Below are 15,039 nucleotides of genomic sequence, written 5' to 3' on the forward strand. Positions count from 1 at the left end.
ATGAAGCCTTCAGACAGACACACAGCTCATGGAAACTGCCTTGTGGAGTGGGAAGAAAGTCTAGTTTTGGGTTGCTAAATGGCCAGAATTCATTGCCTTAGCTAATTTCCAGAAACCTGGGTCGCCTGCTGTTTCTTTTATATATATATATATATATATATATATATATATATATATATATATATATAATTTTTATTGAATGATTTTATGTTACAAAAAACAATACAGCCATACTACCACTAAATATAATTAATAAATAAAAAGTACATACATCAATATTTAGTTTGTTATTTGTTATTTAGCATCTTATTTCCTCCCAAACATTGCATACAAAAACACATATATATGCAGACACCCACACACCCACACCCGCGCACAAAATGATAATAATGGAAGTAAATATTTTTTCCCCTTTTATCTTCCAAAATCTTTTCTTCAACTTTGACTTCCTGTCAAGTCCCTTTGCATATATTTTATCTTACATTTGAATGTACACAAAACAATAAACCTTTCTATATAATTTTTCCAATACATTCTGAAAACATAATAAATCCTTAATTGTTGTCCACCTCCTTTATCACTCGAATGCTAGCACGGAGTCAAAACTATTATTGTATTTTTGAACATATCTTCTATAACCATCCCATTTTCCCGCAAATTTTTGGTCGCCCGCTGTTTCTTGGGACTACAGTTCCCATCATCCCTGAGCCCTGGTTTTTGCTAGCTAGGGATGATGGGACTTTTAGTCCCAAAACAGCTGAAGACCCAAGTTTGGGAAACTCTGATAGAGCCAGTGGGAAAGAGATTAGGTTTTGTGAGGGAAACGGGGAGTCATATGCACATGCTCAGAGGTACTCTGCCTCGTTTATTTATTTTTAATAAAAAATTTCCTGTCGCTGAAAGGAAATCCTGTCCTCTTGATCAGGGCGAAGCCGACCTGTACACAGAGCCAGCCTTAAAACTGCCAAAACGTGGAGCAAAAGGGCAGGCATGTTTTCTCACTCCGCGTTTTGATCTGTATTTTATTTTTATTTTTTAGGAGGGAGGCTTATTTGGCCGGGATTTTGGTGTGTGGCTGGCGATTGGCCACCGACTTATATTATTCTCCTATATGCCCACAATGTAAAGTGCTTAGAAAGTTGAGGTAATCTACCATCTTAACTTTCGTTTATTTTTACAAGCGCGGGCTTGTGAATGACTTTCGCGGTTTTAACTGTTTTAGCTTTTCGCAAACGGCTTTTGAGGTGGGTTTTTTTTTGTGTGTGTGCGTTTTGAACCACCAAGCGAAGTATTACATTTTATGAAGAAAATAGACTAATATGATCTTGGCTGAACAGGACTTTCCCTCAGGCAAACGGCCCTTTTTCAAGCGTGAGATTTCCCGCCCAAACGAAAGCAAACATAGACGCACGGCCGAAGCCCCTGTACAGAGGCGACCTCGCCGCTCGGAAAGCGACTCCGCCGTGGAGGGAAAAGAGAGGCGTGGCCAAGCGAAGAGCTGGCCAATGAGGCGGCGGCGCGAGGAGGCGTGGCCTGGAGGGCAGCTGTGACGCCGCCAACCCGGAAGTGGTCTGTCTCTTGGCAGAGAGGGTCTCCCCAGCAGCGGGGAAGGGAAAGTCCTCAGGTAGGGAGCGGCCTGGCAAGCGGTTGTCTCCTCTGCCTGGGGTGGAGGAGGAGACGAGAGAGAGGGAGGTGGGTCTGGGGCCCCCACTGCTAGGGCCGGCCCACCCAGGAAGCAAGAGGAGAGGGGATCTCAGGCAGCAAGATCCACAGGGGCAGCAGATCCGGATCTTGACCTTTATTTATTCTGGGCTGCCCCACACACGAGGCAAGGTGAGGCGAGCGCCTCAGGCGACAGAATCCACAGGGGCAGCAGACCCCCATGTCATTCTTTTCTCCACCCCCACCTTGTCCTTAATGTAATAATAATAATTAATGTAGTCTTCCCTCACCCCTTTTTCCTTATTGGGGAAATGGAGCACCATTTTTGGGGTCCACCTCAAGCACCAAAATGTATTGGACTGGCCCTGGACCGCTCACCTGAAAACATAGCTGTCAACGTTTCCCATTTTTTTAAGGGAAAATCCCTTATTCCGAATAGTAAGAAAAGGGAAAAGTTGACAGCTATGCCTGAAAAGCAGGCGGTGGACCTCCCTTTCTGCCACCTGTTCCATCCCTCAGGTTCTTTGCGCTGATTCTGCTGGTGCTCTCCTGCATCGCCCCCCATTCCCCACTCTCTCTCCTTCCCCCATCACCACCTACCTTTCCTTTCCCTGGAACAGGCCCTGCATACCCAAAGGGATCTGCCCGTGTGCTCTTTGTTACCTTACACACAGCCCTGAGTTGGCAGCCTTTGTAGACTGCAGCATAGCCCTAACCGTGTCTACTCAGAAGTAAGCCCGAGTGAATTCAGCAGGCCTTGCTCCCTAGTAAGTGGGACATGGGTGGGATCGGGTCAGGAATGCAGCTTTCTTTGGCTACCTGGATTGTTAAGGAGTTAACCAAAAAAATTATACCGTCCAGCTTCTGTTTATATGAGCTTGACTTATCATTTACTAGATTTTTTAAAGGTGGGTTGTAAAACTGGTTCTTACATTAGAATTTACAGTTTGTGGAGAATATTCTCTGGATAATTTTCTAGCAGAGAATATATGCTCTCACCTCACTTCACTAGTCTTGGTACAATTCTGTGTTCCTATTCTGTGTAAATGTACAGCGGTACCTTGGTTTACAACCATAATCCGTTCCGGAGGTCCGTTTGTAAACCAAAACAGATCGTAACCCATGGCACACTTTCGCCAATGGGGCCTCCCAAAAAATTTTGTTCATAACCCCCCCAAAAATGGGTTGTAATCCAAAAAAAGTTTGCAAACCGGGACACGCACTTCTGGGTTTGACGTGTTTGTAATCCAAAATGTATGCAAACCAGACTGCAAACCAAGGTACCGCTGTACCTGTTTAACGTGGATTTTTTGTTCCGGGGAAAGAATGGGAGGGAAAGCTTCAGCTGTCCAACTTGCTCCTTCCTTTAGCTTGTGGAGGCTGCGGTCTGGCCCTGAAGCAGGCTGACTTGGTGACATCATGGCAGCTGAGGTGAAGGTGACGGGGCAGAACCAGGAGCAGTTCCTGCTGCTGGCGAAATCTGCCCGTGGAGCTGCCCTGGCCAGCCTCATTCATCAAGTGCTCGAAGCCCCTGGCATTTACGTCTTTGGGGAGCTGCTGGACATGCCCAACGTTCGCGAGGTGAGCTCTGAGATGTGGGAAATGGAGGCCTAGGGAACCTTATAGTGTGTGTGGTGTAGTGGTCGTAATCTGGGGAACCAGGTTTGCGTCTCCGCTCCTCCACATGCAGCTGCTGGGTGACCTTGGGCTAGTCACACTTCTCTGAAGTCTCTCAGCCCCACTCACCTCACAGAGTGTTTGTTGTGGGGGAGGAAGGGAAAGGAGATTGTTAGCCGCTTGGAGACTCCTTCGGGTAGTGATAAAGCAGGATATCAAATCCAAACTCTTCTTCTTCTAAGCAGGTAGATGAAGGAATCCACTCCCTTCCCCCCAAATTGATGTAAACCCTCATGCCTCTATTTAGGATAGGCAAGGCAGCCTCTCTCAGCTCAGAATATATATTCACCATGAATACACACACACACACACACCTCACACATTTCCCCTACAAAGCAGGGTTTCAGTGTTTCACACCACCTGACAACTTTATTTCTGCGCTAGGTTTAAATGAGCAGCTTCAGCAGGTTTCTCGCTGACTATCTGCTCCAAACTGGCGTGTAGTAATGAATGGGGATTAGGGGCCTTTCCCCATAATGATGGAAGAAAACATGCTATGTGTAGGTGCTTTTCATACAGCATTTGTGGAGCCCTGGGGTTCCTGAAAGCCACCTGGGATTCTGGAATGAGGTCATCAGTAATGGCACACAAGCTTCCCTGTAGGGCTGCTGATTTTCCCTCACGATGGGTGGCGTTAAAGAAGGGCTAGTGTGTCTTCCTTAGCATGCTATTAGTTTGCAAGAATTATGGTGAGGACTAGCTAGTGCTCTACATGGTGCATCCTCTGCAGTGCTTAGAAGGTCCATAACTGATATTTAGGGGTCATTTGCCAGAGAAGTCAATATGGAAGCCATAGCCAGTAGACCATTTTCCTAAGCTGTCATACAGTGTTCCTTTAAATACTTTTCAATGACAGCAGCACAGAATCCTAATACATAGTAAGAAAAGCTTGCTGTAGTGGCAGGGAGGAAAAATAGGTATTCTGCTCTTCACCCTCTCAACCTTCTTGAAAATCTGGCTAGATTATAAATTTATCCCATTTTCCTGTGTAGTAGGCTAGGCTGAGTGACAGTCATCCAGTAAGCTTTCTGGCTGAGCAGGGATTGCATTTTCTCAGCTACAAAGAGTTGCAATTTGAGCACCTCTAAAATACAGCCAGCCAAGATGAGGAACACGGGTGGCGCTGTGGGTTAAACCACACAGCCTAGGACTTGCCGATCAGAAGGTCGGCGGTTCGAATCCCCATGACGGGGTGAGCTCCCGTTGCTCGGTCCCTGCTCCTGCCAACCTAGCAGTTCGAAAGCACATCAAAGTGCAAGTAGATAAATAGGTACCGCTCCGGCGGGAAGGTAAACAGCGTTTCCGTGCACTGCTCTGGTTCGCCAGAAGCGGCTTAGTCATTCTGGCCACATGACCCGGAAGCTGTACGCCGGCTCCCTCGGCCAATAAAGCGAGGTGAGCGCCGCAACCCCAGAGTCAGTCACGACTGGACCTAATGGTCAGGGGTCCCTTTATCTTTAAGATGAGGAAATTTGTGAGGAGTGTGTGCAACAAACACGCTGACATGGTTCTCATTGAGGTGGTAGACCTTTGAATGGATTATTCTGGGCCGCAGTGGAGACATATGTCAGTAAATGACAGAAAACTGGCATTTCTAAGAGAAGACCATGCTAGAACTCTTCTTCCTAGCATCTAGTTCTCTGCATACAGGGACTGTAAAATTATTATATGGAGGGACGCTACATCTTGTGAGCCCCCACCTTTGTCTAGAGTGGTACAGCCCATACAGAGGTTTACCATATTCCTGAGAACATGGCCTAAGTTGCTCTCTAGCTGGGGTGGAAGTTCGTGAAACAGGCCCGCAATATTCACTGCTCACAACCTTTGTGGGCAAGAATCCTGTGTAATAAAAGAGCAAGGGCAAAATTCAGCAATTAAACTTGTGCTCCCTTTGAGACAGATTGGAAAGGATGTTGTAAGCAAATAGAATGTTTGTCATTTCTCATATGTTTCTACTGGTGTCTCTCCCCCCCCCCCTTCCCACTTCCCTTCAGCTAGCTGACAGTGAGTTCTCCGCTGTATTCCGCCTGCTCACAGTCTTTGCGTATGGGACATACTCAGATTACTTAGGTATGTTTTCTCTTGTTCTTGGGAAACAGGTATTGTCAAATGTGGTTGTGAGGGAAGGTATAGAAAACCAAGAGCAGAGCCAATGCACTTAAGGGATCTGGAGAAATAAAATAAAAACCTTTATCCTAAATCAGGGTGCACCAGCTTCGGACCAATCCTGCCTAGGATCAAGAATTGCAGAAGGATGTGGGTGACATTTCTATAGATTAGAAAGGAGATCAGGATACAAAATGGGGCCATTGGATATTGAAGTATTGTGGAGGTTGTCCAATAGCTTGTGATCTCGCTAATCTGCTCTGTCTTCTCTATTTTTGTATCCTCCCCTTCTTTGTTGCAACTCCTTTTTCTACTGCCTCTGGCCAAGTACGGTGGGCTTATGCTGCATATAAGCAGAATGGCTCTCAGTTCTTGGGCAGGCACTGGAGTGGTAGCGATAACAGCAAATATTGTTTGAATGGGGTGGTGAGATGCGGGTGACACTGTGGTCTAAACGCCTGAGCCTCTTGGGCTTGCCGGTCAGAAGGTCAGCGGTTTGAATCCCTGTGATGAAGTGAGCTCCTGTTGCTCTGTCACATCTCCTGCCATCCTAGCAGTTTGAAAGCACACCAGTGCAAGTAGATAAATAGGTACCGCTGTGGTGGGAAGGTAAACGGCGTTTCTGTGCACTCTGGCTTCCGTCACGGTGTTCCGTTGTGCCAGAAGCAGTTTAGTCATGCTGGCCATATGATCCAGAAAGCTGCCTGTGGACGAACGCCAGCTCCCTCGGTCTGAAAGCGAGATGAGTGCTGCACCCCATAGTCCCATTTGACTGGACTTCACCGTCCAAGGGTCCTTCACCTTTACTGGTAGCGATAACATCAAACATTATTTGAATGGGGTGGGTAGATGTTCTGAAACGCAGAAGCTGCATTTATTTAGACTTGCTGGCCTGCTCTGGATTTGTTGCTTTCAGGGTCTATATCCCAAAAAGTAAGTGTGTGTGTGTGTGTGTGTGTGTGTGTGTGTGTGTGTAGGATTACTGGATGGTTGGGGAGAAATCACTGTGTATGTATGTGTTCTGCTTATGTAAATGTTTGTCCCTTGTTGAAGGGGAGAACCCACCTTAGCAGTTTGAGAGCAGGGCCTCTGAGACTGACCCCAAAATAATAGAAGAGAAATTTGGAAAAAAGATGGAGCATGGAAAGAGACGGTGGAACCTAATCCAAAGCTGGCAACGAAGATTTGAGGGAATTGAACCTGCTGTGATAATAGCTATTCTTTCTTGTCTCCCGAGAGCAGCCGAAGCTGGGAATCTGCCTCCGTTAACAGAGGCTCAGAAGAACAAATTGCGCCATCTGTCTGTTGTCACGTTGGCTTCCAAGCTCAAGGTAATCTATGTGCCTCTTGTTCTATTGCCTGTCCTCCTCGTTATTTGGGGGGATTGCGCCTCACGCCAGCTTGTATCCCCACCACCGCCCACAGTGCATTCCGTACGCAGTGCTGCTGGAGCAGCTCCAGCTGAAGAATGTGCGTCAGCTGGAGGACTTGGTGATTGAGGCCGTGTACGCAGATGTACTGCGGGGGAGCCTGGACCAACGCAACCAGCGATTAGAGGTCGATTACAGCATTGGGAGGGACATCCGCAGGGAGGAGCTCAGCGCCATCACTCGCACCCTTCAGGAATGGTAAGGAAGACTCTGTGAACTTGCACGGGCCAGTGGGGCATGCTGTAACTGAGTTCTTCTGACAGAAAGAACTAGACGTAATCCTGATTGCAGGGCGGAATCTAACAATAGCAACTCTTTCTTCCTCCTTGGGTGCTCCACAGTGTCCAACATGTGTTTCTTTTGCTAACCATTTTGTGTTAGGATGTGAGAATGGCTAAGTGGCTTCATACACCAAACTTTGTAATTCTTGAACATCTCCCTTTGTTAAAAAGGACCCCTGACCATTAGGTTTAGTTGTGGCCGACTCTGGGGTTGCGGCACTCTCATCTCGATTTATTGGCCGAGGGAGCCGGCGTACAGCTTCCGGGTCATGTGGCCAGCATGACTAAGCTGCTTCTGGCGAACCAGAGCAGCACACAGAAACGCCGTTTACCTTCCCGCCAGAGCGGTACCTATTTATCTACTTGCACTTTACGTGCTTTCGAACTGCTAGGTTGGCAGGAGCAGGGACTGAGCAACGAGAGCTCACCCCGTCGTGGGGATTCGAACCACCGACCTTCTGATCAGCAAGTCCTAGGCTCTGTGGTTTAACCCACAGCACCACCCGTGTCCCATTCTCCCTTTGTTAGTTCCCCACAAAAAGCTCCAACAATGCATTTAAAGCAGTATGTTCTCTTTACTTCAAGGATCAGAAATATGTATGACCAAAAAAAAACACCACGGAAAGCTAGGACGATTCCCAGGCTGCAAAACAAAAAACAAAAGCTTGTTGGCACTGCTTGTTAGCAGGTGGAAGAAGAGCCAGCCCTCAGATACCAGGGACCCAGGCTTACCTTTTGCTGATGCTGTATTCCAGCAGCTTAGATTGGGGCAGGGATGGGCTCCCCTTAACTATAGCCCATGTACTTAATGCCATGCTGAAGAATCAGAAAAACACCCCGGATAGCCACTTATCAAAACTGTGTTATGGTATGGGTCATCAGGTACCGTACTTTTTGCTCTATAAGACTCACTTTTTCCCTCCTAAAAAGTAAGGGGAAATGTGTGTGCATCTCATGGAGCGAATGCAGGCTGCACAGCTATCCCAGAAGCCAGAGCAGCAAGAGGGATTGCTGCTTTCACTGTGCAGCGATCCCTCTTGCTGTTCTGGCTTCTGAGATTCAGAATATTTTTTTCCTTGTTTTCCTTCTCCAAAAACTAGGTGCATCTTGTGGTCTGGTGCGTCTTATAGAGCGAAAACTCCAGTACCTTGCACCCTACTTTGGCTCCTCAGATCCTCAGCTCCTCCACAAGCTGATATTAAAACTTCTGAGATTGGGCTTTAACCAAAACACCTATTGATGATTATTTTAAAATCTTTTTTTCCCCAGCTGGTACTGAAAATATGAGTGTAATAGAACCTCTTACTTGGCTGCTATTGTTTTCATCAACCTCAGATGAGCTTTCGTGGCATTTTGCTTTCCCTTCTGCACCATACAAGCTGCCACAATCAATGGAAGATAAGAACCATTGGGTCACATTTGCACCGTGAATTTGTATTTGTGGAGCTTCTGAGTTGGAAGGCCTTCCACTTTACATACTATGTTCTTTACTTGAGCAAATTTCTTTGTGCTGTTGTAGCCCTCTTACAGTTCAATTTCATTTCAGGAAAGCCAAGTTTCAGAGGTTTATGTGACCCCTAGGGCTTCCTTCTGTACCTTGGCAGCCTCTAGAACCTGAGCAAAAACTATTTCAGACTTGGCAGTGAGCTGCTGCAGGGATATTTCAATATTGGACAAGCCCATTGGCATATTTGAATTCTATGTTTATTGCTTACATTTCCGTTTTAATTGTGGGATTTGTATCTTGTTAACCTTTTGTTCTCTGGAAGGTTGCACAGTAAAAGCTTACACTATAGCAGTAAGGGCTAACAACTTTGTATGTGTGCTTGTGGTTTATTTTAAATTAAAAGCTGAGGTGCTTCAGAAGCTGAATTTCGGTGGTTGCACCCTGAGCTTTTTCAGTGGGATTGTGGCATAAATAACCCTGGCCCTAGCCGTGGCAAAACCTAATCGTGGCATTTTTATTTTATTTTTTTACAATGTTTATTTTTTGGCCATAAAAAATGTTACTTGGCGAAACCTTTAAAAAGCATATGGTGGCATTTTTATGTATGTATTGCAGCCCTGCATGATAAATCCCATGTTCTTCTGCCATCTTTCTCACTTCTTTGCTTCTACAGAATTGTATTTTGATGCCTGTGTTCCTCCTTCTTCTCTAAGCCTTTGTGCTTCTCTCATCAGGTGTTCACCTGCTGGCTGCTTTGTAGGCCTCTGTCCTGCCTTGTTCACCTTTTGCCTGCCTCTTACAGGTGCCAGGGCTGTGAGGTCGTCCTTTCGAGCATCGAAGAACAAGTGAGCCGGGCTAACCAGCACAAAGAGCAGCAGCTGGGTCTCAAGCAGCAGATTGAGAGCGAGGTGAGCGAGCAGGACTGAGGTAGAGCTTCTCTGTGGTATCTAACATGGTGAAGCATAGGGTTTTATGCTGCATTTATAGTCCTGGAACACTGAGCGGCTACGGTACACTCTCCCCCAAATGAATTAAACTCAGAGGTGCAATTCTGTCTTCTTCTTCTTTGGCAATCACTTGTAGCCGAGTAAGATTGTCTTCCATAAACATGGTTTCAAAAGTGAGTCCATAAATGACTGTGGAGGCCAATTCTGGATCCACGGATCCTTCCACAGTGGGGACATAGGTTTCCAGGCAGGAGTTGATCATGGTGAGGGTTTTGCCAAGTGTGCCTTCCTCTTAGTGTGTTTCTCCCTTACGTTCTGAGTCTGAGTGTCTTCAAAGTCCATGACACCTTTGGTAAAGGCTGTTCTCCAACTGGAGTGCTTGCAGGCCAGTGTTTCCCAGTTGTCGGTGTTTATACTACATTTTTTTAGACTTGCCTTGAGGGAGTCTTTGAGCCTCTTTTGTTGACCACCAGCATTACACTTTCCATCTTTAAGTTGGGAATAGAGTAGTTGCTTTGGAGGACGATAATCAGGCACCCGCACAACATGACTAGTCCCATGAAGTTGATGTTGAAGAATCATCATTTCGACCCTGGTGATCTTTGCTTCTTCCAGTACATTGGCATTAGTTCACCTGCCATAAAGTGTATGTAGAGCAGGGATGGGGGACTTTCTCGGCTTGGCAGGCCATATCCTTATCATTCCCACTCCTGTGGGCCAACTTTGACAACCTAATCATCAGTATCTGACATCATTATGACATCAGATGACGCACAAATATGCAGCCTCAGTTTAAATGGAAAGTCCCTACAGCAAACTGTGCAGGACACCAGAGAACTCTGTAGAAACATTTGCAGAGACAGATCCCTCCTAAATCAGAAATCGGACACCTTGGATGGGATGTTGAGAGAAGATAACGTCCCTCAGTTAAGTCTGGTAAGGCATTGCCTAGCTACCTTCTTGTGCTGCCAGGATAGAACTTTCCTGTATTCTTGGTGCATACATGGGATTTTTTTGCCTCCAGGGTAATGAACTATGCTGTTGTTTGTTTGCTTTAATTTGGGCACTTTAATTTTGTTCTCCTTGTTTCTCTTCCCCCCGCACTCCCCCTGCCCTCTTGCCCCAGCAGGTAGCAAATCTGAAGAAGACAATTAAAGTGACGACAGCAGCAGCCGCCGCAGCGACATCCCAGGATCCTGAGCAGCATCTCTCTGAACTCCGGGAGCCGGCTCCGGGTACCAACCAGCGCCAGGCCAGCAAAAAGGCTTCCAAAGGCAAAGGGTGAGGTGGAATCCTGTTCAAGGCTGGCCATCTTCTCTCTGCACATGGGCTGGAAAAGCAGAGAGACACCCCTTGTGTTTTGCCTACAGTTCAACTCCCTTACCTTGGGGCTTGGTGATTACCGTATTTTTTGGCCCATAGAGTGCACCGGCTCATAGGGCGCTCCTAGTTTTTTGGGGGGAAAGAAAAGAAAAAAAAATTATTTCCCCCCCAGCTTCCCCCAACCCCAGCCCCCAGAACAGGCAGCTCTCCACAACCCGTGGGAGAGCTGCGCGAAGCCCAAAGCCTTGGGGGGCGCTGAGCTCAGCGTGCCCCCAGGCTTCGGGGTGCAGGCAGCTCTCCAAAAGTGACTTCGCGCAGCTCTCCCACGGCTTGCGGATAGCTTCCTGAAGCCTGGAGAGCAAGAGGAGTCGGTGCGCACCGACCCCTCTCGCGCTCCAGGCTTCAGCGAAAGCCTGCATTCGCCCCATAGGACGCACACACATTTCCCCTTCATTTTTGGAGGGGGAAAAGTGCGTCCTATAGGGCGAAAAATATGGTATTAACCATGTAGTTTCTATAAAATCCCTCATTTAGGTGAAATTCCTGCTGGAGCTCATTCCAACACCTTTTCCTTCTCTGCAGGCTCCGAGGCAGTGCAAAGATCTGGTCCAAGTCGAACTAGCAGGACCTTTGGCTGGGGAGGACGGCAGATGTCCCACGTGTGATGCTTTCTTCTCCAACCTGGATGTCTTTCTGTGCAATCCCTTCCCCCTTTCCCAGTCTCTCTCTCTCTCTCCCCCCTTGCATGTAGTTTGTTCTTTCCATTTTGCTCCTCCCCTGATACTTTCTCGCCTTCCCCCATCCATTCTCGCCTTCCGCTGCTCTCTCATAATCCTTCCCACTTATTTTCTGCCTGCGACGACTTCTTCTTTTGCTTCGCCTCTTCTCTGTCTCTCCCCGTCCCCATGCTCGTGTGGGGTGCATTTTAAAGAGCCATAAAGTGACCTCTGTTTCAGTTATCTTTGCACCCAACAGAATAGGGTGGAAGCCTGGGTGGAAATGAATCTGGCAGCTGTTAGCCACTTTAGTTCTGCGAGCAGATCCTGGGACATTTGCTCCGGGACGCAGCTCAACATCTCAATCATTTGCTTTCCTGGGATCAGGGGTGGGGAGGGGGGCGTGTGTGAGTGTGTCGGATGGATTGTTTTGGAAAAAAATAGTATAAATATATAAAGCGATTTAAAGAAATAAATCTATGGACATATCTACAGGAGCTGTCTTCACTTTGGTTTCATTTCATTACCGCACTGGAGACCCTTCTCTTTTGGGGGAAACAGGATGGGAGGTGATGTGTGTGGAGCTAAGAATTCCCTTTGGCATGGGATAGAATTAATTCATGCCCTGCTTGAAATGAAAGAGAGAGAAGCCTTGCCCTTTGCACTTCATTGCATTGGTGACCAACTAGTGGGATTATTATTATTATTTATTGGACTTATATACCGCCCTATACCCAGGGGTCTCAGGGCGGTTCACAGAATAAAATCAAGATATAAAACCACAAAATACGTAATAAAAATGAAAACAACAACCCAGTAGCCCTACCACCACCACAAAAAAACACAAAGGGCATAGGATGTAAATTTTATCAACCAAAGGCCTGGTTTAAAAGGAACATTTTTGCCTGCCTGTGTCAGAAGTAGCATAGGCAGCAAAAATCTGCAGCATTCTTGGAGAGACCACACTGCACCTTCTAATATATGAAAAAATGATCAAGTTATCCCTTATCCCTGGTACAGGTAAAGGTAAAAAGTAAAGGGCCTCTGGATGATTAAGTCCAGTCAAAGGCGACTATGGGGTTGTGGTGCTCATCTCGCTTTCAGGCCAAGGGAGTCGGTGTCTGTCCACAGACAGCTTTCTGGGTCATGAGGCCAGCATGACGAAACCACTTCTGGCGCAACGGAACACCATGACAGAAACCAGAGCACAGCACATGGAAATGCCATTTACCTTCCTGCCGCAGTGGTACCTATTTATCTACTTGCACTGGCGTGCTTTCAAACTGCTAGGTTGGCAGGAGCTGGGACAGAGTGACAGGAGCTCACCCCATTGCGGGGGTTCGAACTGCCGACCTTCCAATCGGCAAGCCCAAGAGGCTCAGGGGTTTAGACCACAGGCCCCCCGCCCTTGGTATACTTTTTTTTTTAGCCGCAGCAAGCAACCCTTGAACATCTGTATTGCAGTTGTGAAGCAGGGGAAATTTAGGGCTTTTCAATCAGTCAATCTCTTTGTTACAATCAGTGACCAGAAAGAAACTTTGGTGCAGATATTTAAAATAACACCTGACAAAACAAAATAGAAACCCATAGCAATAAAATTACTAATAGCTGGATCATACTATAAAACGCCAGGCATGAAAAGCAAAATTATATGTTTGTGAAAATTAATCCCTGCATACTGCAGCACAATATTTAGCCACCCTGGAAGAGATGGGTGTGTTCTGATCTGAAAGGAGTGGAAAAAAGCATTAAATCTATCCAATCATCCTGGGAATTTCTGCAAAAAGGGTTCAATAAAAATCTTACGTGTACTGCAATAAAAAGAGCAAGACCTAAGAACAGGAGTTATTGAAGCTATCCAGTTTTTGTAGCTTTTCTACATTCACAATCCTCATTCAAATACGTCTCCCCCCCCCCCTTTCAAGAGAACTATGGATCTGTGCATAACTCTCCAGCCCCTCCCCTCAGGATGGTGGGCAAAGGGGAGACAGGACAAGGCAAAAAGGGACACATGAAATAGGTGCTAATGGCAACCTAATCTCACATAATCCCTGAGCACCTGCCAAAAGTCTGTGCCAACTCCCTGCCTTTGAAAAGCAAAGCCAGCATGAAAATTGGGGGGAAGGGTGATCCCTGCGGCTAAGGAATGCAGAGAGCCTGCAGGATGGAGACCCGGTGGCCTTTTTCAGATTCACAAAGGAAAAGGATTGAAAATGATTGAAGTCACTTCATACCCACTCTAAACCTTTTGATCTAAGAACCCCAACAAATGTGGGGAGGGAAAGATCTGAAGGTATCAGACATGGAAATAAGCCATTATTCGGGTGTCCTGTTTAACCCAGACATTACCTTTCACAAACTCTTGGAGAGCAAAAAGAGACTTGGAAGGTCTCATAGTTGCCCATGCTCTAGTTAAGGAGTGTCTCCACCCCCATCCTTCAGTCCGGACACTGAGGTCCAGCTCCGAGGGCCTTCTGGCGGTTCCCTCACTGCGAGATGTGAAGTTACAGGGAACCAGGCAGAGGGCCTTCTCAGTAGTGGTGCCTGCCCTGTGGAACGCCCTCCCATCAGATGTCAAGGAAATAAACAGCTATCCGACTTTAAGAAGGCAGCCCTGTTTAGGGAAGTTTTTAATGTTTGATGTTTTATTGTGTTCTTAATATTCTGTTGGGAGCTGCCCAGAGTGGCTGGGGAAACACAACCAGACAAGCGGGGTAAAAATAATAAATTATTTTCACTTTTTGAAATATGGCAACCTTACTTTAGGATTAAGATTTGCCACCTCATGCAACAGAGATTTAACTGGGGAAGAAGAGGGCAAACATGTGAAGAAGGCCCAGAACTGTTATTGCATGTCTGTGCGCATGCACACACAAGTTCCTTTTCTGGGACTTGAAACTGAACATGGCAGAGGAGGCCCAGCCAGGAGCAAATACGTGCCAGGAACTCATCTCGGTTTTACTGCAAGATTGCAATTACCAGGCATTTGGTTCCTTGGTTCCTTGCATGCTGCCTCCCTCTCTCTTTCTCTTTCATTCTCTGCCTTTTACCCAAACTCCAGGGATCTTATCTTCTTTCTCAGCCTACCCATGATTTTGCATTTTATAGATAGGGAGGACAGGGAGATTAATTAATTAGTTAACATTTGTAAATCACTTGGAAGATGGAAAGAGCAAGATAAGTGCTGAACATTATTACTGTAGTGGCTGATGTTAATGTTACATTTCCTTTAATTCTGGCTCCTTTTTCTGCCTGCTGCCAAAGGTGTTGTGTGCGCTCTTGGGATACTTTCACTGCGGCTTTCTTTTCCTCATCCTGGCCTGATTTTAGCTTGCAACTATATGCCTTGATTACCACCCATGAATTTTACCTGCACCTCCTTGTCCCACTGTCCTGTTGTTGTTGGCATCTGTTTTGAGAGACGATGGAGTGTGCCTTGCCTCCGGGGAT

The 15,039-nt window shown here is 46.6% G+C and overlaps 1 protein-coding gene across 3 annotated transcripts; it reads left to right on the forward strand.

The window, feature by feature from the left end:
• Positions 1-1,496: 1,496 nt before the first annotated feature.
• On the forward strand, positions 1,497-12,083 carry COPS7A (COP9 signalosome subunit 7A). Of its 3 annotated transcripts, none has more exons than XM_083593986.1 (8): positions 1,497-1,624; positions 3,033-3,243; positions 5,334-5,409; positions 6,688-6,776; positions 6,871-7,073; positions 9,406-9,511; positions 10,680-10,831; positions 11,456-12,083. In XM_083593986.1, the coding sequence occupies exons 2-8, from the start codon at positions 3,082-3,084 to the stop codon at positions 11,493-11,495; spliced, it is 828 nt and encodes a 275-aa protein (XP_083450112.1). In that variant the 5' UTR covers positions 1,497-1,624; positions 3,033-3,081; the 3' UTR covers positions 11,496-12,083. The 3 variants fall into 3 exon arrangements, with proteins under 3 accessions (XP_083450112.1, XP_083450113.1, XP_083450114.1); XM_083593987.1 differs by having other exon boundaries at positions 1,581-1,833; XM_083593988.1 differs by lacking the exon at positions 1,497-1,624 and adding an exon at positions 2,288-2,429.
• The last annotated feature ends 2,956 nt before the right edge of the window (positions 12,084-15,039 follow it).

Source organism: Podarcis filfolensis (genome assembly GCF_964270895.1).
Source record: "Podarcis filfolensis genome assembly, chromosome: 17".
NCBI lineage: Eukaryota > Metazoa > Chordata > Lepidosauria > Squamata > Lacertidae > Podarcis > Podarcis filfolensis.